Source organism: Perca flavescens, chromosome 14 (genome assembly GCF_004354835.1).
Source record: "Perca flavescens isolate YP-PL-M2 chromosome 14, PFLA_1.0, whole genome shotgun sequence".
Taxonomy (NCBI): Eukaryota; Metazoa; Chordata; class Actinopteri; order Perciformes; family Percidae; genus Perca; species Perca flavescens.
The window spans coordinates 3,727,506-3,754,414 of NC_041344.1; the positions used below are offsets into that span (position 1 = coordinate 3,727,506).

Here is a 26,909-nt window from a genome sequence, read left to right on the forward strand (position 1 = left end):
AGAGGTTCCCCCTGAGCAGCAGGAGTGTAGCTCCAGTGTGGACCAGCAGGAGCCAGAGCCCCCCCCACACATTAAAGAGGAACAGGAGGAACTGTGGAGCAGTCAGGAGGGAGAGCAGCTTCAAGGGCTGGAGGAGGCTGATATCACCAAGTTCCCATTCACTCCTGTCCCTGTGAAGAGTGAAGATGATGAAGAGGAAGCTCAGTCCTCACAGCTTCATCAAAGACAAACTCAACACATGGAAACAGAAGCTGATGGAGAGGACTGTGGAGGACCAGAACCAGCCAGGAACTCACATCCACTTTTAAAACCAGAGACTGAAGACCAGACTGGAGACTCTTCTGAACCTGAGACTGATGACAGTGCTGATTGGAAGGAGACCAGAGAACCTCAGTCAGCTTTAAACTCTCTGAAACATGATTCAACATGTATGAAACGATTCAGCTGCTCTGAGTGTGGGAAAAGATTTGATCGCAAGTCAAATCTCAAGAAACACATGAGAATCCACACCGGAGAAAAGCATTTCAGCTGTTCTGAGTGTGATAAAGCTTTCACCGAAAGTGGACAACTGAAGAAACACATGATAACTCACACAGGAGAAAAACCTTTCAGCTGCTCAGTTTGTAATAAATCTTTTACACAGAATGGAAATTTACAGAAACACATGAGAACTCACACAGGAGAAAAAACTTTAAGCTGCTCAGTTTGTAAGAAATCTTTTACATATAGTGGAAGTTTACAGAAACACATAAAAATCCACACAGGAGAAACACTTTTCAGCTGCTCTGAGTGTGGTAAAAGATTTGATCGCAAGTCAAATCTCAAGAAACACATTAGAATCCACACAGGAGAAAAGCGTTTCAGCTGCTCTGAGTGTGATAAAGCTTTCACCGAAAGTGGACACCTGAAGAAACACATGATAACTCACACAGGAGAAAAACCTTTCAGCTGCTCAGTTTGTAAGAAATCTTTTACACAGAGTGGGAATTTACAGAAACACATGAGAACTCACAAAGGAGAAAAACCTGTTAGCTGCTCAGTTTGTAAGAAATATTTTACCTATAGTGGAAGTTTACAGAAACACATGAGAATCCACACAGGAGAAACACTTTTCAGCTGCTCTGAGTGTGATAAAGCTTTCACCGAAAGTGTACACCTGAAGAAGCACATGAGAATCCACACAGGAGAGAAACCTTTCAGCTGCTCAGTCTGTAAGAAATCTTTTACTCAGAGAGGATATTTACGGTCACACATGGTAGTCCACACAGGAGAGAAAAGATTCAGCTGCAGTGTTTGTAACAAAAGATTTGCCTGGCGTTCTCATGTCAAAACACATAAATGTGTTGGTCCGATGGAAACAGAAGCTGATGGAGAGGACTGTGGAGGACCAGAACCAGCCAGGAACTCACATCCACTTTTACAACCAGAGACTAAAGACCAGACTGGAGACTCTTCTGATCCTGAGACTGATGACATGGAGTAATGTTTGTGTCTTTAAATCCAAGCAAAACTTCTCCAGTATCAAACAAAAATCTTTATGTAGCAACATCTAGATAGAAGACATTATATTGTGTGGTAGGAAAAAGTACACTTTTTAAAACTATTTTATTAGATATTGTTTTGTCTTGTAATGTCTGTCCTGTAATCAATTATAATCAAGAAATAAGACAAATGTAACCACGTGATATTTTATAGGGCCTACACATATATTCACTTCTTTCTAAGTAACGTATGTTTAGCAAGATTCACTATTAATCATGTATCAATATGGGAGTTTATTCAATACATATTGGGTTCATGTTTTAATTTTGTATATCATGTTTAAGCACAATTTAGGCCCAGCAGTCTGTGAGAGGAGACTTTCTCTCTGTGTCAGGGAGACAGGAACTCAGTTGTGCATTGCTATGTTCCAAGATAATATGATCAGTGACACCAAAATGATGAAGGTCTTTTGACATGTATAATGTCTCCTATGCCATTATTTAGGCCATGGTAAAACTAATAAAGTAAAGAAATATAATGGTTTGATCTGCCCGGTGTGGTACACCAGGACATGCTGAGTACCCTCCAGGATGAAATAAAGTGAAATCATTTGAAGTAAACCCTCTGTTGACTAGAATGTACGTTAGTAGTTATTGTCTGGGTCACAAGGACCTAAGAAAAGGAAGATGAGAGGACTGTTAGAAGTAAAAATATCACCAGTTCAGATCCATCTAAAGATGTAACAAACATGAGGTAACTGTGGGTGTGAATGTGTCCAACTGATACCGCCCAAAACGCTGTATAAGAAGAGAGTCATATGAATTATAGATTCAGTTGTCTATTCGACTATCACCGGTGGTCAGTTGATGTGTCCGAGGCAGCTCGGTTTGTTAAAATGTAACAAATAAATCAGCATGGAGTGAATATCAACAGTGTCTGGAGTCTTCATGGTGTCCTCGCATAGAAATAAAATGGATAGAAAGGCCATTGGACTGTTTGCCCTGGTCATTTGATGGGTACACAACAAAATGGTGATTGTTAGTTGTCCAGTGACAATATGCGTCAGTAAACTGTGTTGAAGCTTGCTGGGAGGAGAGCCTCCTGACGCAGCTCGGGAGACGTTGACGATGAGGAGGAACAGTTAGACCCGGCGACAACAGGTCAGCTGACCTCTAACGTTAAAACCAGCGGCAACTTTTTTCAACCAACTGTACTATGACTTTTTTTTTACTTTTTTCAACATACTATATTGTGACTTTTTTTTTGTTTGACTTTTTTTGACATACTATACTATGACTTTTTTCTTTTTTCGACGTACTATACTATGACTTTTTTTTTTTACATAGTATTAATTGTTTTCGACTTTTTTTTACGTTATTTGACATACTGTACTATGACTTTTTCATTTTTTGACATACTATACTGACTTTTTTTTTTTTTACTTTTTTCAACATACTATACCATGACTTTTTTCGACATACTATGACTTTTTTTTGACATAACTATACTATGACTTTTTTCAACATACTATACTATGAATTTAATATTTATTTTTTTCAACATACTATACTATGACTTTTATGAATTTCTGAGTGTTCTATATGTGAGATGCAAAGCAGGCTGGGCCATCCCATGCTGTGGATTGGATGGACGAGAGAAGGAGGAGGAAGGGGATTGACCGGCTAATCGAGGCCTGCCGATGAAGTCTGCAGCTCAGGGCAGCTGCCAGACCACATATGTTTGCTTCAGTGTATGAGAGTGTAAGGATTGTGGGCCAGGGTTGAGATTTAAAAACTGATACCACCTTTGTATTTTGGATTTCCACAGCACCCATCGGCCCAATTCTTGTGTTTGTAAGCTCTGTTGTTTTGTTTTGCCTTATTCTAAAATAAATATCCTTTCAAATATCAATTACACTGGTTTTATGTTAATTTCTAGCTATGTGACATAACAGACATACTATACTAGGACTTTTTTTTGGATCACTTTTTAGGACATTCTGTCTCCCCTCTCTGCCACTGTCCAATCTGTCTCAGGTGAGCTGCGCCACATCTCCAGCCTGAAGCCGTGGACTCTGAGGATGTGTCATGGTCTGATAGTATGGATAAATTGATTGATTGGTTGATTTAAGCGCTTGTCTCTGACATTTGCTCAGTTTCTGCAGATTATTATGATTATTGATCAGAGACTTCTAAGACTCCTAAACCTCACAGACGAGTTTTGATTTAGACGAGCACACTGTAGCGTCCCGACAGCAGCCGACCCTTTCACTGACTGTGATCACAGTATTGATCTCTCGCCTCTGACATCTTCACCTGTTTCTATGTTCAGATAATAAATAGTGCATTGAAATGAGCCCCAACCCTGCTCCCGCCTCCAGTCACAGTGACAGCACCAGTTTTTTTTACATGTGTTTCTTCTGTGAAAATAAAGATGACCTAACCCTTGAACTCTGTCAAAGTACATCCTCAAGTAAAACAAAGGAAAAAATGCTAACCTCATGACAATGTTGACGTCAAGGGCGTAAATCCCAGGGAAGTCAGGGGGGGTCACGACCCCCATCTAAGGGTTGTCCCCCCCCCTAGAAATATCATTAAAACAATGCTGAGTATTGTAAATAACATAATGATGTACACTTAAATATCTGTGTAAGCAGTAAAACAATACAAACCCCAAAAAGTGCTTTTTAAATTTAGAAACATTTTGAGTCCCCCCTCCCTTGCCTCCGAGTGGTTTGGTCCACTGCAGGCTGTAGGATCTGCGCTACACACACGGTGACAGTCACATCGCTATGACAGGAATGTAGAAAGTAGACGATTCAGAGCTGTCTTATTCACATTAAACATCAGATGAAGTTTTTCTTTTCTCAAATAGAAATGATGCTGAGTAATTAATGAATTAGTCATGACAAAAAAGTTTGCTATGTTAGTGTAATATAGTGTAACGTTACCTAGCTTATAGCTTGTTGGATAGAAATGCACCCACTACAACTAACGTTACCACGGCGATAAGCCTTACGTTATGTATGTGAACTTATATTAGGGTTAATTTTGGAGATCTACAGTTGTTTTTGCTCAATATGAAATTAAGTGGCTGATCAGTTGGAATGGAAATTGATTTATTTGAAACAGGGACAATGCACAAATAAACATTAAACTTGTTAAACAAGAGAATATGTCTTGGGCCAGGTTATAGCAACAATTGCTAATTTCCACCTGTAGTCCCTGGTTAAGTATATATCCTCTGTCCCAGACATAACCTAATATTTATGTGGAGGACGCAAGATCATTTTATAATTATAATATGACCGCGTGGTGAATCTATGAACCTAACTCATATTCACACATCTGACGTTAGCTTAAGATTTGTGTTGTTGTTGTCTAGATAAAATGACAGAGAAAAGAATAACAGACGTAAGATCCTTTTTCAGTAGCCTACACCAAAACACCAAGTAAGTACAATAAGTCCTCATATCGAGACAATTTGGTAACATCTTCATAAGAATGGGTGCTTATGGAAATACTAACGTCACTATGTCACAGGCAAAGGAGACAGAAAGAAGTGAGGGACAGGGAGACCAGGGACAGCCAGGTGGATAGTCTCAGGTAGAGCAGGGACAGTCAGGTGGAGAGCATCAGGTAGACCAGGGACAGCCAGGTGGAGAGTCTCAGGTAGAGCAGGGACAGTCAGGTGGAGAGTCTCAGGGAGACCAGGGACAGTCAGGTGTAGAGCATCAGGTAGACCGGGGACAGCCAGGTGGAGAGTCTCAGGTAGAGCAGGGACAGTCAGGTGTAGAGCATCAGGTAGACCGGGGACAGCCAGGTGGAGAGTCTCAGGTAGAGCAGGGACAGTCAGGTGGAGAGTCTCAGGGAGACCAGGGACAGTCAGGTGTAGAGCATCAGGTAGACCGGGGACAGTCAGGTGGAGAGTCTCAGGGAGACCGGGGACAGCCAGGTGGAGAGTCTCAGGGAGACCGGGGACAGTCAGGTGGAGAGTCTCAGGGAGACCAGGGACAGTCAGGTGTAGAGTCTCAGGTTGACCTGGGACAGTCAGGTGGAGAGTCTCAGGGAGACCAGGGACAGCCAGGTGGAGAGTCTCAGGTAGAGCAGGGACAGTCAGGTGGAGAGTCTCAGGGAGACCGGGGACAGTCAGGTGGAGAATCTCAGGGAGACCGGGGACAGTCAGGTGGAGAGTCTCAGGTTGACCAGGGACAGTCAGGTGGAGAGTCTCAGGTAGAGCAGGGACAGTCAGGTGGAGAGTCTCAGGGAGACCGGGGACAGTCAGGTGTAGAGCATCAGGTAGACCGGGGACAGTCAGGTGGAGAGTCTCAGGTAGACCAGGGACAGTCATCTGGAGAGTCTCAGGGAGACCAGGGACAGCCAGGTGGAGAGTCTCAGGTAGACCGGGGACAGTCAGGTGGAGAGTCTCAGGGAGACCAGGGACAGCCAGGTGGAGAGTCTCAGGGAGACCGGGGACAGTCAGGTGGAGAGTCTCAGGGAGACCAGGGACAGTCAGGTGGGGAGTCTCAGGGAGACCAGGGACAGTCAGGTGGAGAGTCTCAGGGAGACCGGGGACAGTCAGGTGGAGAGTCTCAGGGAGACCGGGGACAGTCAGGTGGAGAGTCTCAGGTTGACCAGGGACAGTCAGGTGGAGAGTCTCAGGTAGAGCAGGGACAGCCAGGTGGAGAGTCTCAGGGAGACCGGGGACAGTCAGGTGTAGAGCATCAGGTTGACCGGGGACAGTCAGGTGGAGAGTCTCAGGTAGACCAGGGACAGTCATGTGGAGAGTCTCAGGGAGACCAGGGATAGTCATGTGGAGAGTCTCAGGGAGACCAGGGACAGTCAGGTGGAGAGTCTCAGGTAGACCGGGGACAGTCAGGTGGAGAGTCTCAGGGAGACCAGGGACAGTCAGGTGGAGAGTCTCAGGGAGACCAGGGACAGCCAGGTGGAGAGTCTCAGGGAGACCGGGGACAGTCAGGTGGAGAGTCTCAGGGAGACCAGGGACAGTCAGGTGTAGAGTCTCAGGTTGACCAGGGACAGTCAGGTGGAGAGTCTCAGGGAGACCAGGGACAGCCAGGTGGAGAGTCTCAGGAGACCGGGACAGTCAGGTGGAGAGTCTCAGGGAGACCAGGGACAGTCAGGTGGAGAGTCTCAGGGAGACCAGGGACAGCCAGGTGGAGAGTCTCAGGGAGACCGGGGACAGTCAGGTCAGGTGGAGAGTCTCAGGGAGACCAGGGACAGTCAGGTGTAGAGTCTCAGGTTGACCAGGGACAGTCAGGTGGAGAGTCTCAGGGAGACCAGGGACAGTCAGGTGGAGAGTCTCAGGGAGAGTCTCAGGGAGACCAGGGACAGCCAGGTGGAGAGTCTCAGGTAGAGCAGGGACAGTCAGGTGGAGAGTCTCAGGGAGACCGGGGACAGTCAGGTGGAGAATCTCAGGGAGACCGGGGACAGTCAGGTGGAGAGTCTCAGGTTGACCAGGGACAGTCAGGTGGAGAGTCTCAGGTAGAGCAGGGACAGTCAGGTGGAGAGTCTCAGGGAGACCGGGGACAGTCAGGTGTAGAGCATCAGGTAGACCGGGGACAGTCAGGTGGAGAGTCTCAGGTAGACCAGGGACAGTCATCTGGAGAGTCTCAGGGAGACCAGGGACAGCCAGGTGGAGAGTCTCAGGTAGACCGGGGACAGTCAGGTGGAGAGTCTCAGGGAGACCAGGGACAGCCAGGTGGAGAGTCTCAGGGAGACCGGGGACAGTCAGGTGGAGAGTCTCAGGGAGACCAGGGACAGTCAGGTGGAGAGTCTCAGGGAGACCGGGGACAGTCAGGTGGAGAGTCTCAGGGAGACCGGGGACAGTCAGGTGGAGAGTCTCAGGGAGACCGGGGACAGTCAGGTGGAGAGTCTCAGGTTGACCAGGGACAGTCAGGTGGAGAGTCTCAGGTAGAGCAGGGACAGCCAGGTGGAGAGTCTCAGGGAGACCGGGGACAGTCAGGTGTAGAGCATCAGGTTGACCGGGGACAGTCAGGTGGAGAGTCTCAGGTAGACCAGGGACAGTCATGTGGAGAGTCTCAGGGAGACCAGGGACAGTCATGTGGAGAGTCTCAGGGAGACCAGGGACAGTCAGGTGGAGAGTCTCAGGTAGACCATGGACAGTCAGGTGGAGAGTCTCAGGTAGACCAGGGACAGTCATGTGGAGAGTCTCAGGGAGACCAGGGACAGCCAGGTGGAGAGTCTCAGGGAGACCGGGGACAGTCAGGTGGAGAGTCTCAGGGAGACCAGGGACAGTCAGGTGGAGAGTCTCAGGGAGACCAGGGACAGCCAGGTGGAGAGTCTCAGGGAGACCGGGGACAGTCAGGTGGAGAGTCTCAGGGAGACCAGGGACAGTCAGGTGTAGAGTCTCAGGTTGACCAGGGACAGTCAGGTGGAGAGTCTCAGGGAGACCAGGGACAGCCAGGTGGAGAGTCTCAGGGAGACCGGGGACAGTCAGGTGGAGAGTCTCAGGGAGACCAGGGACAGTCAGGTGGAGAGTCTCAGGGAGACCAGGGACAGCCAGGTGGAGAGTCTCAGGGAGACCGGGGACAGTCAGGTGGAGAGTCTCAGGGAGACCAGGGACAGTCAGGTGTAGAGTCTCAGGTTGACCAGGGACAGTCAGGTGGAGAGTCTCAGGGAGACCAGGGACAGTCAGGTGGAGAGTCTCAGGGAGAGTCTCAGGGAGACCAGGGACAGTCAGGTGGAGAGTCTCAGGTAGACCGGGGACAGTCAGGTGGAGAGTCTCAGGTAGACCGAGGACAGTCAGGTGGAGAGTCTCAGGTAGACCGGGGACAGTCAGGTGGAGAGTCTCAGGTAGACCAGGGACAGTCAGGTGGAGAGTCTCAGGGAGAGTCTCAGGGAGACCAGGGACAGTCAGGTGGAGAGTCTCAGGTAGACCGGGGACAGTCAGGTGGAGAGTATCAGGTAGACCGGGGACAGTCAGGTGGAGAGTCTCAGGTAGACCGGGGACAGTCAGGTGGAGAGTCTCAGGTAGACCAGGGACAGTCAGGTGGAGAGTCTCAGGTAGACCGGGGACAGTCAGGTGGAGAGTCTCAGGTAGACCGGGGACAGTCAGGTGGAGAGTCTCAGGTAGACCAGGGACAGTCAGGTGGAGAGTCTCAGGGAGACCAGGGACAGCCAGGTGGAGAGTCTCAGGTAGAGCAGGGACAGTCAGGTGGAGAGTCTCAGGGAGACCGGGGACAGTCAGGTGGAGAATCTCAGGGAGACCGGGGACAGTCAGGTGGAGAGTCTCAGGTAGACCGGGGACAGTCAGGTGGAGAGTCTCAGGTAGACCGGGGACAGTCAGGTTGAGAGTCTCAGGTAGACCAGGGACAGTCAGGTGGAGAGTCTCAGGTAGACCGGGGACAGTCAGGTGGAGAGTCTCAGGTAGACCGGGGACAGTCAGGTGGAGAGTCTCAGGTAGACCAGGGACAGTCAGGTGGAGAGTCTCAGGGAGACCAGGGACAGTCAGGTGGAGAGTCTCAGGGAGACCAGGGACAGTCAGGTGGAGAGTCTCAGGTAAGTGTGTTGAGCTTAGTTCATATTGTTGGAGGTGTGTGGCTGAGGTCAGGGTCAGCAGATGAGCTTTACTAGTGGCTCACTAATTTACATTATGATCAGCTAATTTAACAAGTGTACAAAAGTATTGCATTTTTTTTATAAGGGGACACTTTTTCAAAATTAGTCATTATGTTTTAAGGTATTTTTGTGGCTTGATTGTAAACAACTTAAAAATAAATATATGATTTTAAAGAAGAATATTTCGGTCAATTTAATCAGCTTTATTGAATCACGAGAAACACTGAAAAGAAGGATAATGGTACAGTCTCCACGCTCCACTAATGATAGTAATAAGGCTTTCCTCTGTGTACACATGTCTTCTACGAGTATAATTGTGGCTGTATTATTTGTGTCCCCTTCAAAAATTGCTCTTCAGAAATGTTATGTTTATTGTCCCCCCCCCCTGTTAGATCAGATTTACGCCCTTGGTTGACTTTTTGGCCATACACTATACAGCATAAATCTACAGTCTAAACATGTTCATTTACCACAAGACACAACAGGTTTGATATAAAACAACCAGAGAAACCAGACAGAGTTTTAATGAAGCTTCTCCCTTCAGGCTGCAGACAGTTTACGTCCATTAAAAACACACTTTTGACTTATATGTCAGTATCTCACACATGCGGATTCCCGTCCTTAAGGACAGATGAGTCTTCGTGTATCAGTTCCTAACTCTGTTCATCTTCACTTCTTCCGCACCACCGTCCAACCGTCCTCTTCACCCTGCAGCGATGGGAGGAGGATCTGTCCTGCTGACTGATGTACGGGACCACTCACACTCCATCATCTGAACACACAACACACATTTTACTATATGCCAATAAACAGGAATCATGGGGCCGATAGCTGTCATTTGTAAAACTATAATATGTAAAGTAACCAGTAATTGCAGCTGTCACATAAACACAGTAGGGAAGTATGGGTTTAAGGTTTAAAGTCGAAGTACAATGTGCCGAATAAAGTTTTTAAAAAGTCATAGTATAGTATGTCGAGAAAGTGATAAAAATGTTAAATGATGTTGAAAAAAAGTTGTAAAAAAATCATGGTATATTATGTCAAAAAATTTAAAGAAAAAGTCATAGTATAGTATGTCGAAAAAAGTAATAAAAAAGTCATAGTAAAGTATGTCGAAAAAATTGACTTTTTTTGGTACTTTTTCAACATATACTATGACTTTTTTCATAGTACAGTATGTCGAAAAAAATTAAAAAAGTCATAGTATAGTATGTCGAAAAAGTAAAAAAAAGTCATAGTATTGAAAAAAGTTTTAAAAAAGTCATAGTATAGTATGTCGAAAAAAATTAAAAAAGTCATAAGTACAGTATGTCGGAAAAAATTAAAAAAGTCATAGTATAGTATGTCGAAAAAGTACCAAAAAAGTCATAGTACAGTATGTTGAAAAAGTAATTAAAAAAGTTATCATATGTCAAAAAAAAGTCATAGTATAGTATGTTGAAAAAAGTAAAACAAAGTCATAGTATAGTATGTCGAAAAAATTTATAAAAATTCACAGTATATTATGTCAAAAACAGTCGAAAAAAGTCAAAGTATAGTATGTTGAAAAAACGTATAAAAAAAGTCATAGTATAGTATGTCGAAAAAATAAAATGTCATAGTCAGGGTTTAAATTGGGATATGTTATGGGGGGCTCTCCCTAGAGACGTCCGGGGGTATTCCCCCTACGGGAACATTTTTTGAAAAATAAACCGTTAAATGGCAGTTTCTAGAGAGTTTTGTGCAAAGAAATGGAGAAATCGAGTCTTACATGATATGTGCAAAACTGCAAGGTTAAGAGCCTATACTCTGTATTGTTGTAGTATCATCAGGTATTAGGGCATTTAGCATTTGCATTACTGTTAATCAGTCATCACTTGGTTACACATTGTATTACCTTGTTATGATATAAGAAGTGACCCATACAATGTGCCAAACATAATGAGCCTCATGAAGAGAAAGACATGCAGCATGACAGTAGCAACAGCTGAGAAGATTTGGGTCTGTGGTGAGCAGGTCCACCTCACACAAACTTCCTTTACCTAATCTCTCTCTCTACTAACGCATTGATTTTTTGATTACATATTATATATATATATGGAGCTCCCGAGCACGGGGCTTCCACCGCTGCTAACGGGGTTTTAGATTTAGGAGAAGACATTTGATCTGTTAATCCTACCGACAGCAGTGGTGAATTGCAGTGCTGCGCTGGTTGTTTCCGTGTTCTGGTTGTTCTCATTTCAGCTCCGCCGAGACAAAATAGACATGCCATTTCAAACATCTTTCATTTATTGTCAGAAATATCATGTTTTCAAAAGCCTCACTTTCATCAAATTTTATGTGACATATTTAGACTGCAAGGACAAACGAGCAGGCTTATGTCCTGGGGCTGAGCCCCGGCCCAATTTAACCACTGGTCATAGTATAGTATGTCAAGAAAGTACAAAAAAAAGTCATTGTATAGTATGTCAAAAAAAGTTTAGAAAAAGTTACAGTACAGTTTGTCGGAAAAATTTAAATAAGTCATAGTATAGTATGTCAAAAAAGTACAAAAAATTCATAGCATAATATGTTGAAAAAGTACCAAAAAAGTCATAGTACAGTATGTTGAAAAGTCATAGTATAGTATGTCGAAAAAGTACAGAAAAAGTCATAGTACAGTATGTCGAAAAAAGTGATAAAAAAAGTCATAGTATAGTATGTCGAAAAAAGTGATAAAAAAGTCATAGTATAGTATGTCGAAAAAAGTCAAAATATAGTTGGTTGAAAAAAGTTGTCACTGGGTCTAACGGTTCCTCCCCATTCCCTCCGAGAACATCATAGTACAGTATGTATGTAGTATGTCGGCTACGGCGTAGGGTCGGTAGAGTACTGAAGAACCCGACAGCTGAATAAATTAGATTAGATTCTTCCCGAGATAAACAATCTTAGTGGTGTCGTCCCCTCTGGTTTCAAGCATGCAGTGGTGCAACCACTGCTGAAAAAACCCAATTATGACCCAAATGACCTTAGCAATTATAGACCCATCTCTAAATTATCTTTTATTTCTAAAATGTTGGAAAAAGTAGTTGCACAGAAGATTTTCTCTTTCCTTAATAGTTTTAATATATTGAATAAATTCCAATCTGGCTTCAGAGCCCTCCACAGCACGGAATCTGCCCTACTAAAAGTGTATAATGACATCTTACTAACCACTGACTCTGGATCATGTGCTTTGCTTATTCTCCTAGACCTCAGCGCTGCTTTTGACACCATTGATCATGACATTCTTATTGACTGCCTGGAAAATGTAGTTGGATTACAGGGCTCTGTCTTAAGCTGGTTAAAATCATACCTGACAGATAGAACTTTCTCTGTAAAACTGGGTACTACATCCTCCTCTCCAGTGGGTATTACATTTGGCGTCCCCCAAGGATCAGTTCTTGGCCCCATGTTATTCTCCCTATACATGCTGCCCCTTGGTTCGATCATTGAAAAGCACAATCTAAATTATCACTGCTACGCTGACGATACACAACTGTATTTACCCATTTCCCCTGGTTGCACTTCATCAATTAATACAATTTTTAGCGGTTTGGAGGACATTAAATCCTGGATGGCAGCAAATATTCTCCAGTTAAATGACAAGAAAACTGAGATGATTTTATTTGGATCCCCCAGCTCTACAAAAAACCTGAGCAATGCCCTTGGTCATCAAATTTACAGTGCGAGGTCAGAAACCTAAGTGTTCTCTTTGACAGCTCTCTTAATTTTGATAAACAAGTCAGCTCTGTTGTAAAAGGTAGTTTTTACCAGCTTAGAACAGTAGCAAAGCTGAAATACTTTTTATCGAAGAAGGATCTCGAAACAATCACTCATGCCTTTATTACTTCACGCCTAGATTACTGTAACTCACTATACACAGGCCTAACCCAACATAATTTGAACAGACTCCAATTAGTCCAGAATGCTGCTGCAATACTCCTCTCTGGCACCAAAAAGTATGACCACATAACTCCGGTTTTAGCTGAGCTTCATTGGTTACCAGTAAAATTCAGAATCGATTTTAAAGTCTCTCACAAACCGTACAGCTGTAGTTTTTCTCTCAGGTTTGACGTTGCATGTGACGAACTAAGTTCTCCTTCGGAGAAACCTTTCACCACAAACTGTGCAGCTGAATGGTTTGTCTGTTGAGTGAATTATCATATGCACCTTAAGATTTGTCTTCTTGCTAAATCTCACTCAGAGCAGCTGAAAGGCTTTTCTCCTGTGTGAATTATCATTCGTCTCTTCAGGTGTCCACTTTCAGTAAAAGCTTTATCATACTCAGAGCAGCTGAATGTTTTCTTACGTCTTGAATCATGTTTCAGAGAGTTTAAAGCTGACTGAGGTTCTCTGGTCTCCTTCCAATCAGCACTGTCATCAGTCTCAGGTTCAGAAGAGTCTCCAGTCTGGTCTTCAGTCTCTGGTTGTAAAAGTGGATGTGAGTTCCTGGCTGGTTCTGGTCCTCCACAGTCCTCTCCATCAGCTTCTATTTCCATGTGTTGAGTTTCTCTGCTGGCTGGAGGCTCTGCCCCTCTTCTCCTCAGTTTGACTCTGATGAAGCTGTGACGACTGACACATTCATGTTTTATGACATAGTGCTATGGGCAAATCTTTTATCACAAACACTGCATGTGTACTTTCTCTCTACTGTTTGAACTGCCATGTAGAGCTTAGATCGGGCCCAAAAAAAAATCAAGCCCGACCCAACCTGAGCCTGTGCACGTTGTGTCCGAGCCCAGCCCATTAACTGTAATTATGAGCCTGAGCCCTATACCCAAAATATTTGAATACATGGGCCGTTATCACTGACTTTCTCAACTATAATTCAGAGTTGTTTGAACTACAGAAATCTGTTTAGAATTATCTTAATGAATAATGCAACAATGACAAAGCAGGCTAAACTGCAGTTTGTTTATTCAGAATGGAATGGATCGCAAATGGATCAGAATGAAGAAACAAAAAATAAAAAAACTTGACCCTAGCTCCCTCAGCTGAATAGTGTGGGGAACAGATCAAGGCAGCAACATAATCAAAGTCCTGGAACCATATACGAGACTTTGTCTCGATCCCCTAATTAATACTGTCCTTCGCCACGGTCTGCATGCCGACACACTGGCCGACAACAATGCTGCAGAGGGGGAGACACGATGTAGCACGCTTTACCCCCCACTAAAGTCAGTGCAGGACATACACCCAGAGCTACGGGAGAAGCTGGAGAGGCATAGCTTTCTCCCCACCAAATTAGGCTAATAAAGTAATGATTAAGAAAACACAAATGCTTGATCAAGGGCACGGCCCTGCCCTGCCCTGCCCGAGGATAGCGGCGAAAAATATCGTCAAGTTTGGGCTCGGGCAGAGAATCTAAACTCTGCCACGTGGCGTGTCAGTTGTGTCTTCTGTATAAATCTTTTAACACATCACATCACAAAGGCCAGCTATATCTTTTCTCTCCCGTATGGGGTTCTTATGTGTGTCTATACATTTTCTTTCTGTGTAAAATATTTCTTACAGATTGAGCTGAGGTTTTTCCCATGTATGAGTTAACATGTGTTTTTTAAGCGTTGACTTGACGCCAAATCTTTTATCACAAACTGAGCAGCTGAAAGGTTTGTCTCCTGTATGAGTTCTCATGTGTGTCTTCAGATTATACCCGTTTCCAAATCTTTTATCACAAAGTAAGCAGCTGAAAGGTTTTTCTCCTGTGTGAGTTCTCATGTGTCTCTTCAGATGTTCCTTCTGGCCAAATCGTTTATCACACTCAGAGCAGCTGAAAGGTTTGTCTCCTGTGTGGATTCTCATGTGTGACTTTAAATATACGCTCTGTGTAAATGATTTTTTACAAACTGAGCAGCTAAAAGGTTTTTCTCCTGAGTGGACCGCCATGTGTGACTTTAAAGCTCCACTGTGTGAAAAAGATTTCTCACAGACTGAGCAGCTGAAAGGCTTTTCTCCTGAATGAGTTCTCATGTGTGTCTTCAGGTATTCACGAACACTGAAAGCTTTATCACACTCAGAACAGCTGAAAGGCTTCTCTCCTGTGTGGAATCTCATGTGTTTCTTTAAACTTCCATTCTCTGAAAAAGATTGTTTACAGACTGAGCAGCTGAAAGGTTTTTCTCCTGTATGAGTTCTCATGTGTTTCTTCAGATTATACCCGTTGCCAAATCTTTTATCACAACGTGAGCAGCTGAAACGTTTCTCTCCTCTATGAGTTAACATGTGTTTTTTAAGAATTGAGTTGAGGCCAAATCTTTTCTTACAAACTGAGCAGCTAAAAGGTTTTTCTCCTGTGTGAGTTATCATGTGTTGCTTCAGATTTGACTTGAAGCTAAATATTTTCCCACACTCAGAGCAACTGAATGTTTTCTTATGTCTTGAATCATGTTTCAGAGAGTTTAAAGCTGACTGAGAAGAGTCTCCAATCTGGTCTTCAGTCTCTGGTTGTAAAAGTGGATGTGAGTTCCTGGCTGGTTCTGGTCCTCCACAGTCCTCTCCATCAGCTTCTGTTTCCATGTGTTGAGTTTGTCTCTGATGAAGCTGTGAGGACTGAGCTTCCTCTTCATCATCTTCACTCTTCACAGGGACAGGAGTGAATGGGAACTTGGTGATATCAGCCTCCCCCAGCCCTTGAAGCTGCTCTCCCTCCTGACTGCTCCACAGTTCCTCCTGTTCCTCTTTAATGTGTGGGGGGGGCTCTGGCTCCTGCTGGTCCACACTGGAGCTACACTCCTGCTGCTCAGGGGGAACCTCTTCTTTAACCACCAACAGCTGCTCAACATCTGCAGGAAACAAAATCAAATACAGACAACTGTTTAGTCAATATTTGTAGCTCACTATTTCACCTGTTTAGACAGTACTTTTAGCTAACTATGTCAACTGTTGTGGCCGGGTTGGATCAGTTGGTAGAGCAGGCGCACATATACAGCGGGGAGAACAAGTATTTGATACACTGGCAATTTTGCAGGTTTTCCTACTTACAAAGCATGTAGAGGTCTGTAATTTTTATCATAGGTACTCTTCAACTGTGAGAGACGGAATCTAAAACACAAATCCAGAAAATCACAATGTATGATTTTTAAATAATTCATTTGCATTTTATTGCATGACATAAGTATTTGATCACCTACCAACCAGACCTGTTAGTTTTTCTTTAGGAAGCCCTCCTGTTCTCCACTCATTACCTGTATTAACTGCACCTGTTTGAACTCGTTAGCTGTATAAAAGACACAGCCACACACTCAAACAGACTCCAACCTCTCCACAATGGCCAAGACCAGAGATCTGTGTAAGGACATCATGGATAAAACTGTAGACCTGCACAAGGCTGGGATGGGCTACAGGACAATAGGCAAGTAGCTTGGTGAGAAGGCAACAACTGTTGGCGCAATTATTAGAAAATGGAAGTTCAAGATGACGGTCAATCTCCCTCGGTCTGGGCCACCATGCAAGATCTCACCTTGTGGGGCATCAATGACCATGAGGAAGGACCTGAAGAGAGCTGGGACCACAGTCTCAAAAAAAAACAACATCATGGATTAAAATCCTGCAGCGCACGCAAGGTCCCCCTGCTCAAGCCAGCGCATGTCCAGGCCTGTCTGAAGTTTGCCAATGACCATCTGGATGATCCAGAGGAGGAATGGGAGAAGATCATGTGGTCTGATGAGACAAAAATAGAGCTTTTTGGTCTAAACTCCACTCGCCGTGTTTGGAGGAAGAAGAAGGATGAGTACAATCCCAAGAACACCATCCCAACCGTGAAGCATGGAGGTGGAAACATCATTCTTTGGGGATGCTTTTCTGCAAAGGGGACAGGACGACTGCACCATATTGAGGGGAATTCCGTCAATTTGGTTTTAGAAATGCCACATCTGAGATCGTTGCAGATCCGATGAGAACAAAAAATATTTTTGTAAGGCAACAACAAATATTAGGTCCGTTGAATGAATGTGAATTTTTTTATGTTTAATGTTTACAGACCTAAAGTGTTTTTGAGAACTTCCTGTGTCTCAATAGTCTCAATCAGTGAAAGCTAAATAAGATGCATCAGCCATGAGTTTCGCTTTGTTAATGCTGTAGCCTACATACACACTTGTCTCCTTAGCCCGTTTTCTTAAAAACACACGTCTGAAAGACTAAAGAACGGTCTAAAAGTTTTTGGATTATAGTGACACAATCGAGACAGCTGATAAGGTAGACCAATCTATTGAACGTTTTGGGGTATGATCGATTGTGAGTGTGCGACACACGGATGTAGCTAGGCTATAACATCCAAAATCCAAGCTCAGGCGCAAATTAATCAGTTGTCACGAAAGAAAATAAAACTTCTTGTACCGTGCTACTAACAAGCTAACGTTACCTCGTCGGTTAGAATGGGCAAGTGTCTGAAGGTCTGGCCAGAGATGCGGACCAGCTGGCGGACGAGGCTGAGAGCAATGTGGCCGAGGTTAGCACAAGAAGTGGATCGGCGTGCCAGTCAGTCTAGCGCTAATGAAACGGGGGAGCTGGAAGACCCGCCTGCCGGTTCCCGTTCAGCTAGCAACGGAGAGAGGATTGTGAATAAGACGATGACAGTACTAATGACGATGACTGGAACTAATTGTGACATAATGCACATATTTTATTTTTTATCATCCTATTTATTTTGGTTTTTCATAGCATAAGCGATTCATGCAACAAATTCTTTATTATTTTATATTATTAGAGTACAAACATGCCTTACAGAGCTATTGTGAACTAAATAGGATTGTTGAGTTTTATAATAAAATGTTTTATTAAATTCACTATATGGCTGTGAAGTTGGCATTAAATTTCATCCTAGGTGGTATTAAAAAGGTCTTAAAAAGTCTTAAATTTAACTTGAAGAATCCTGGGGGTACCCTGTATAAACTGTACCGAATGCAATTTATTATCCTGTCTGTTAAGACATGTCCACACTCTTTCACAATTCACGACGGAAGGTTTTGACTGAGCATGTTAACATAAAATAATAATAGAAATAATGATACAATAATGCAATAGACTATTTGTCATTATTGCGATCCGTTGATTCAATCGTGTTTGTGCTATGACGCACAGACAGCCTTATAGCCTATTCTGGTTTCACTTTTAACAACAGTAGGTTATGACTGTATGTTGACATAAAATAATCATGCTATTAAAACTGTCAACTTCTAACTTTGCTATTAAATATGATTAATTTATAGCACAAAACCCGGAACCAGTTTACTCGCATATTAGCGTCATGATTTGTACGCGTCTAATGGTAACCACTATTTGGCAAGGCCACTACCCGTCATCGATGCGTTGTTGCTAATGGAAGGCACAGATGTGTCTGAGATGAATAAAACAGTGTTTATTTATTGTTATTGTAAAAACATTTTTTAGTTTGAATTTAAATAATAAAAAAGCTTTCACTGAAAAGTATATAAGCTATGTATCATTATTAGTAGCCCTTGAATAAAAACAGTTAAGTCTTGCAAACTTGATTTTTTAGATTTGACTTGGTGGTGAATTGCATATTAACAATTAAAAAAAATCTGCCTTTAAACATTTTTGGCCTGAAGTAATTAAATAGAGTGTAAGGTAAAGCCTTTCTGCAATATGAATGCTGCAGTAGAAAAGAACAGCAATGGTTAGTCGTGGGATGGCACTGAGATATTGTTTTGTTCATCAGGAAAAGAAAACACTCATAATACTCCCTTTACTTTGCTGTTTGCATCTCGTTGTGCATTAAAAACCAATAGGGCGCGATCGCAAAAAGGGTGCTATCTGTATAGGTAGATGTGAACAGCTTAGATTAGATTTTTTTTCAAATTAAACCCTGGGACTGACCTTTCTCCTCATCATCTTCACTCTTCACAGGGACAGGAGTGAATGGGAACTTGGTGATATCAGCCTCCTCCAGCCCTTGAAGCTGCTCTCCCTCCTGACTGCTCCACAGTTCCTCCTGTTCCTCTTTAATGTGTGGGGGGGGCTCTGGCTCCTGCTGGTCCACACTGGAGCTACACTCCTGCTGCTCAGGGGGAACCTCTTCTTCAACCACCAAAAGCTGCTCAACATCTGCAGGAAACAAAATCAAATACAGACAACTGTTTAGGCAATATTTACAGCTAACTACTTCAACCATTTAGACATTGCTTTTAGCTAACTATTTCATCTGTTTAGTCAGTACGTTTAGCTACTATTTCAACTGTTTAGTCAGTACATTTAGCTAACTACTTCACATGTTTAGACAGTATTATTAGCAGCTGAATGATTTCTTACATCTTGAATCATGTTTCAGAGAGCTTAAAGCTGACTGAGGTTCTCTGATCTCCTTCCAATCAGCACTGTCATCAGTCTCAGGATCAGAAGAGTCTCCAGTCTGGTCTTCAGTCTCTGGTTGTAAAAGTGGATGTGAGTTCCTGGCTGGTTCTGGTCCTCCACAGTAATCTACATCAGCTTCTGTGTTTATATGACCAACACATTTATGTGTTTTGACATCAGAACTCCAGGCAAATCTTTTGTTACAAACACTGCAGCTGAATCTTTTCTCTCCTGTGTGGAATACGGCCATGTGTGACCGTAAACTTCCTCTCTGTGTAAAAGATTTCTTACAGACTGAGCAGCTAAAAGGTTTCTCTTTTGTGTGGACTCTTGTGTGTTTCTGTAAATCTCCTCTCTGCGTAAAAGATTTTTTACAGATTGAGCAGTTAAAAGGTTTCTCTCCTGTGTGAGTTCTCATGTGTAACTGTAAAGTTTCACTCTGTGTAAAATATTTTTTACAGACTAAGCAGTTAAAAGGTTTCTCTCCTGTGTGGATTCTTACATGTTTCTTCAGGTTTCCACTTTCAGTAAAAGCTTTACCACAATCAGAGCAGCTAAAAGGTTTTTCTCCTGTGTGGACTAACATGTGTGACTGTAAACTTCGACTGTGTGTAAAAGATTTCTTACAAACTGAGCAGCTAAAAGGTTTTTCTCCTGTGTGAATTCTCATGTGTTTCTTTAAATATCCTCTCTGTGTAAAAGATTTCTTGCAGACTGAGCATCTGAAGGGATCCTGTCCTGTGTGAGTTCTCATGTGTCTCTTCAGACTTTCCTTGTGGCCAAATCTTTTCTTACAAACAGAGCAGCTAAAAGGTTTTTCTCCTGTGTGAGTTATCATGTGATCTTTCAGCTTTGACTTGCAGCCAAATTTCCTCTGACACTCAGAGCAGCTGAACTGTTTTTCTCCTGTGTGGATTCTCATGTGTCTCTTAAGATCTGACTTCAAGCTAAATTTCCTCTGACACTCAGAGCAGCTGAAAGGTTTTTCTCCTGTGTGAGTTATCATGTGATATTCCAGATTGGACTTGCGGCCAAATTTCCTCTGACACACAGAGCAGCTAAAAGGTTTTTCTCCTGTGTGAGTCATCATGTGTTTTTTCAGATATGACTTGAAGACAAATCTTTTCCCACACTCAGAGCAGCTAAATGGCTTTTCTCCTGTGTGGATCTTCATGTGTTTCTGTAAATCTCCTCTCTGTGTATAAGATTTCTTACAAACAGAGCAGCTGAAAGGTTTCTCTCCTGTATGAGTTCTCATGTGTGTCTTTAGACTATACTTGAAGCCAAATCTTCTCCCACACTCAGAGCAGCTAAATGCTTTCTTACATCTTGAATCATGTTTCAGAGAGTTTAAAGCTGACTGAGGTTCTCTGGTCTCCTTCCAATCAGCACTGTCATCAGCCTCAGGTTCAGAAGAGTCTCCAGTCTGGTCTTCAGTCTCTGGTTGTAAAAGTGGATGTGAGTTCCTGGCTGGTTCTGGTTCTCCACAATCCTCTCCATCAGCTTCTATTTCCATGTGTTGAGTTTGTCTTTGATGAAGCTGTGAGGACTGAGCTTCCTCTTCATCATCTTCACTCTTCACAGGGACAGGAGTGAATGGGAACTTGGTGATATCAGCCTCCTCCAGCCCTTGAAGCTGCTCTCCCTCCTGACAGCTCCACAGGTCCTCCTGCTTCTCTTTAATGTGTGGGGGGGGCTCTGGCTCCTGCTGGTCCACACTGGAGCTACACTCCTGCTGCTCAGGGGGAACCTCTTCTTTAACCACCAACAGCTGCTCAACATCTGCAGGAAACAAAATCAAATACAGACAACTGTTTAGTCAATACTTCTAACTAACTATTTCAACCATTTAGACATTACTTTTAGATAATATTTCAACTGTTTGGACATTACTTTTAGCTAACTATTTCAACTGTTTAGTCAGTACTTTTAAATACTACACTCACTTAAAGGATTATTAGGAACACCTGTAAGATTTCTGGTAATGCAATTATCTAATCAACCAATCACATGGCAGCTGCTTCAATGAATTTTGGGGTGTCCAGGTCTAGACAAGCTCCTGAACTCCAAACTGAACGTCAGAATGGGAAAGAAAGGTGATCCAAGCAACTTTGAGCGTGGCATAGTTGTTGGTGCCAGACGGGTTGGTCTGAGGATTTAATTTATCTGCTCAGTTACTGGGATTTTCACGCACAACCATTTCTAGGGTTTACAAAGAATGGTCTGAAAAAGGAAAAACATCCAGTATGCTGCAGTCCTGGGGGGCGAAAATGCCTTGTTGATACTAGAGGTCAGAGGAGAACGGGCCGACTGATTCCAGCTGATAGAAGATCAACTTTGACTCAAATAACCACTTGTTACAACCGAGGTCTGCAGCAAAGCATTTGTGAAGGCGGATGGGCTACACCAGCAGAAGACCCCACCGGGTACTACTCATCTCCACTAAAAATAGGAAAATGAGCCTACAATTTGCACGAGCTCTCCAAAATTGGACAGTTGAAGACTGTAAAAAGGTTGCCTGGTCTGATGAGTCTCAATTTCTGTTGAGACATTCAGATGGTAGAGTCAGAATTTGGCGTAAACAGAATGAGAACATGGATCCGTCATGCCTTGTTACCACTGGGCAGGCTGGGGATGGTGGTGTAATGGTGTGGGGGATGTTTTCTTGGCACACTTTAGGCCCCTTAGTACCAATTGGGCATTGTTTAAATGCCACAGCCTACCTGAGCATTGTTTCTGACCATGTCCATCCTTTTATGACCACCACGTACCCATCCTCTGACGGCTACTTCCAGCAGGTTAATGCACCATGTCACAAAGCACACATCATTTCAAATTGGTTTTCTTGAACATGACAATGAGTTCACTGTACTAAAATGGCCCCCACAGTCACCAGATCTCAACCCAATAGAACATCTTTGGGATGTGGTGGTACGGGAGCTTCGTGCCCTGGATGTGCATCCCCCAAATCTCCATCAACTGCAAAATGCTATCCTCTCAATATGGGCCAACATTTCTAAAGAATGCTTCTAGCACCTTGTTGAATCAATGCCACAAAGAATTAAGGCAGTTCTGAAGGAGAAAGGTGGTCAAACACGGTATTAGTAAGGTGTTCCTAATAATTCTTTAGGGGAGTGTATTTCAACTGTTAAGTCAGTACTTTTAGCTACATATTTAAACTGTTTTGTCAGTACTTCTACCTTTATTATTTCAACTGTTTAGTCAGTACTTTTGGCTTTTAGTCAGTACTTTTAGCTAATTATTTCAACTATTTAGGCAATACTTGTAGCTACTATTTCAACTATTTAGGCAATACTTGTAGCTATTTCAACCATTTAGACATTGCTTTTAGCTAACCATTTCATCTGTCTAGTCAGTACTTTTAGCTAAATATTTAATCTGTTTAGTCATTACTTTTAGCTAACTACTTCAAATCTTTAGACAGTACTGTTAGCAGCTGAATGTTTTCTTACATTTTGAATCATGTTTCAGAGAGTTTAAAGCTGACTGAGGTTCTCTGGTCTCCTTCCAATCAGCACTGTCACCAGTCTCAGGTTCAGAAGAGTCTCCAATCTGGTCTTCAGTCTCTGGTTGTAAAAGTGGATGTGAGTTCCTGGCTGGTTCTGGTCCTCCACAGTCCTCTGCATCAGCTTCTGTGTTTATATGACCAACACATTCATGTGTTTCTCCTGTATGTCTCCTGTGGATTCTCATGTGTTTTTGTAAATGTCCACTCTGTGTAAAACATTTCTTACAGACTGAGCAGATGAAAGGTTTTTCACCTGTGTGAGTTATCATGTGTTTCTTTAGGTTTCCACTTTCAGTAAAAGCTTTACCACACTCAGAGCAGCTAAAAGGCTTCTCTCCTGTGTGGATTCTCATGTGTGTCTGTACAGTTCCACTCTGTGAAAAAGATTTATTACAAACAGAGCAGCTGAAAGGCTTCTCTCCTGTGTGAGTTCTAATGTGTCTCTTCAGAGCTGCCGTGTGGCAAAATATTTTATTACAAACTGAGCAGCTAAAAGGGTTGTCTCCTGTGTGACTTCTCATGTGTGTCTTCAGATGTGACTTGAAGGTAAATCTGTTCCCACACTCAGAGCAGCTGAATTTTTTCTTACATGTTGAATCATGTTTCAGAGAGTTTAAAGCTGACTGAGGTTCTCTGGTCTCCTTCCAATCAGCACTGTCATCAGCCTCAGGATCAGAAGATTCTTCAGTCTGGTCTTCAGTCTCTGGTTGTAAAAGTGGATGTGAGTTCCTGGCTGGTTCTGGTCCTCCACAGTCCTCTCCATCAGCTTCTGTTTCCATGTGTTGAGTTTGTCTCTGATGAAGCTGTGAGGACTGAGCTTCCTCTTCATCATCTTCACTCTTCACAGGGACAGGAGTGAATGGGAACTTGGTGATATCAGCCTCCTCCAGCCCTTGAAGCTGCTCTCCCTCCTGACTGCTCCCCAGTTCCTCCTGTTCCTCTTTAATGTGTGGGGGGGGCTCTGGCTCCTGCTGGTCCACACTGGAGCTACACTCCTGCTGCTCAGGGGGAACCTCTTCTTTAACCACCGACAGCTGCTCAACATCTGCAGAAAACAAAATCAAATACAGAAAACTGTTTAGACAATACTTTTATTTAACTATTTCAAATGTTTAGTCGGTACTTTTAGCTAACTAGGGAGTAATCCCACTAGCTGTGTTAGCACTGTTGACCGTGTTAGCACATTTAGCCACGTTAGCTAGTTGCTGCCTCCCAGGCTCTATCATCTCCCCGGTTGCGCGTGTACTGTATCTCCATGGATGTCTTAGCTATTAGCTCATCTTAGACTAAACTGCTATCATTGTGGACTGGAGCATGTGAAGGTTAGAGCTGCCAATCTACCGACTACAGTCACCATGACAAATTCCTTGTACGTGCAAAAAACGTACTTGGCAATAAAGCACTTTCTGATTCTGACAACTTCCTGCAATAACATCTTACTGTTTAGTAGTTTTAGCTAACTATTTCAAGTGTTTAGTCAGTCCATTTAGCTAACTATCTCAACAGTTTAGTCAGTACTTTTAGATAACTATTTCAACTGTTTAGTCAGTACTTTTAACCAACTAAACTTAGCACAAAAAGTAAGGAAATTTGTGTTTGGTAGATTATTTCTCTGTGGTAACAATGCTTTTTGGCAATAAATGTTATACCGTTGGAAAGCCTGTTTAGTTCCCTTTCAAATGGTGCCCCATTTGTAAGGAATATGCATTTGTGGGATGAGCAGCAGAGCAAAGTATGTGGGTTGCGCCCATGAAAAATCTGCCAAATCTTCTCTGCCAGTACCAAACAGCTTATTCTGCCATTGACTCATTTGGTGTTTGGTGGATTGGATGATTGAAGTTTGAAGAAACAAGACATATTGGCAATTGAACAATTTATTCCTTTCACAAACAGGAGCCTCAGTAGCGTGTGGAAGAACCATACACAGCCACAACAGCCTGGCACCTCCTCCTCATGCTGGTCACCGGCCTGGTCACACAATGCTGTGCGATGGCATCCCATTCTTCAACCAGCATTTGTCGCAAGTCAGCCAATGTGGTGTGCTGGTCACTCTGGCACAAACAGCATGCCCAAACTGATCCCACAAGTGTTCAATGGGGTTGAGGTCAGGACTGCTGGTTGAAGAATGGGATGCCATCCCGCAGCAGTGTGTGACCAGGCTGGTGACCAGCATGAGGAGGAGGTGACAGGCTGGTGTGGCTGTGTATGGTTCTTCCACATGCTACTGAGGCTGCGGTTTGTGAATAAATTGTTCAATTGCAAATATGTCTTGTTTCTTCAAACATCCAATTCACCAAACGAGTCAATGGCAGAATAAGCTGTTTGGCATTGGCAGAGAAGATTTGGCAAATTTTTCATGGGCACAACCCACATACTCAGTGCTGCTGCTCATCCCACAAATGCATGTTCCTTACAAATGGGGCACCATTTGAAAGGGAACTAAACAGGCTTTCCAACGGTATAAGATTTATTGCCAAAAAGCATTGGGCCTCATACACCAATATCTTCCTAAGTTTTCTCTTAAATATGTTCTTAAGAAGGTTTCTAAGAAAGGTTTACGCCGGATTCATGACGTGTTCTTAAACAACAGATTTGTTCGCACCTGTGTTCTTAGGATTGATGAATCCCACGTCTTCGTAATTGAAAGCGCGTGCCAGTTGTTCCTAATTAGCATACGAAAACGCCCCGCAAATTCCAATATAAGGACATGACACGTCCTGTACACCTCCTGGGAAGCGGGAGACTGCATTCAAGAGATGGTTGTCGGAGTCGCAGATGACTTGTACACTGCAGTGGTGGAGGAAGTACTGAATCTCAGTACTTAAGTAAAAGTACAAATAACCAGAGACATATTTACTTTAGTAAAAGTAGAAGATGTCCACTACCACAAACAAGGCCTGGCTTTTAAAAGAAGTTCCTATCCTAACCAGCATAAAACGGAAATATGTTGTTAGAATCGGAACGCGGTTGGTTTTATTCATGGATGTATTTAAGATTGTTTTATTATCTTTTACAATGCAAGTAAGTGAAAATGGGGAGATGTGAAGAGGTCCAGCCAAATAAATAAGATATGAACACGTCTTACGCTGCCTGGCAGAGAAGTAAACTACGCGGTGGAGAGGCAACTATGATTTAAAAACGGGAATAATAAAAAAACAAACATTTTCATTTTCCCGTTTACCGGAGGCTGTATTACCGAGGGTCAGCGGCGCTGCGCCCGGGCTCTGGAGCACCAGAGCTGGCTTGGAAGCTGATGAAGGATCGGTGGTGCCCCATATATACAGTATGTATGGTAACCAAACTTCACTGGTGAGACAAACGTGTGACGGTCAGGAAGAGGTTTTGGCAGGAGGACAAACTGATCAGAAAAATGTAACGTAACGTTGTAGAAATGTAGTGGACTAGAAAGTATAGATAATTGCTGCAACTTGTAATGAAGTAAAAGTCAAAAGTATGCACTATTGATTCTACTTAAAGTGATGGTTCGGAGTAATTTCACCCTAACTATAACTAGTGTGGAAGTTTGGTATCATTTCGGGCATTATTAGTGGGGTCATTTACGAGATACAAACGTGGGTCCATTAGCCCCTGCACTAAGCTATTCAGCTGATAACCCTATTCTACGCTAACTCTCCCAATGTTAGACCCAGCTAAAAAAAAATCTGGGGGGGGTGTTTGGCTCGAGGTCTTGGTGCAAAGGACCCTAGGGTGAAATTCCTCCGAACCATCACTTTAAGTACAGATACTAGAAAATGTACTTAAGTACAGTAACAAAGAATTTGTACTTCGTTACATTCCACCACTGCATTTTGGCCCTATAAATAGCACGATCAATCACAAAATAACATATGATTTAATCAGTTTAATTGCTGATGTAAATTGCAGTGTTAGTGTTGCTTTGCATACTATGAATTTTTTTTCAACAAATATTAAATAAAATGCAGTAACCAATTATTTGGAGAAAATTTTCATCACTCAAATGTGCGTAAGAG

General features: G+C 43.1%; 3 protein-coding genes across 3 annotated transcripts; 1 reads left to right on the forward strand and 2 right to left on the reverse strand.

Annotated features, from left to right (window-relative positions):
* The first annotated feature begins 421 nt into the window (after positions 1–421).
* LOC114568517 (gastrula zinc finger protein XlCGF8.2DB-like) lies at positions 422–9,825 on the forward strand. Its single transcript, XM_028598131.1, has 3 exons — positions 422–1,346; positions 3,519–3,572; positions 9,707–9,825. Exons 1-3 carry the CDS (start codon positions 431–433, stop codon positions 9,823–9,825), a joined length of 1,089 nt encoding a protein of 362 aa, XP_028453932.1. The 5' UTR covers positions 422–430.
* A 3,694-nt stretch (positions 9,826–13,519) lies between these two features.
* Positions 13,520–15,471, reverse strand: LOC114567660 (gastrula zinc finger protein XlCGF71.1-like). The gene has a single exon (XM_028596770.1). The coding sequence runs from the start codon at positions 15,384–15,386 to the stop codon at positions 14,589–14,591; it is 798 nt and encodes a 265-aa protein (XP_028452571.1). The 5' UTR covers positions 15,387–15,471; the 3' UTR covers positions 13,520–14,588.
* A 3,978-nt stretch (positions 15,472–19,449) lies between these two features.
* Positions 19,450–20,742, reverse strand: LOC114567652 (gastrula zinc finger protein XlCGF57.1-like; the record flags this gene model as incomplete). Its single annotated transcript, XM_028596761.1, has 1 exon — positions 19,450–20,742. A coding segment is annotated over exon 1 (1,197 nt), but the record flags the coding sequence as incomplete, so codon positions are not given.
* Between the last annotated feature and the right edge of the window lie 6,167 nt (positions 20,743–26,909).

Coding starts and splice junctions, on each gene's coding strand:
- LOC114568517 (XM_028598131.1), top strand. CDS start 431: ATGAAACGATTCAGCTGCTCTGAGTGTGGGAAAAGATTTGATCGCAAG. Junction 1,347..3,518: donor CAAAACACATAAATGTGTTG/GTCCGATGGAAA, acceptor AATCTGTCTCAG/GTGAGCTGCGCCACATCTCC. Junction 3,573..9,706: donor GACTCTGAGGATGTGTCATG/GTCTGATAGTAT, acceptor CCCGTCCTTAAG/GACAGATGAGTCTTCGTGTA.
- LOC114567660 (XM_028596770.1), bottom strand. CDS start 15,386: ATGATAACTCACACAGGAGAAAAACCTTTTAGCTGCTCAGTTTGTAAG.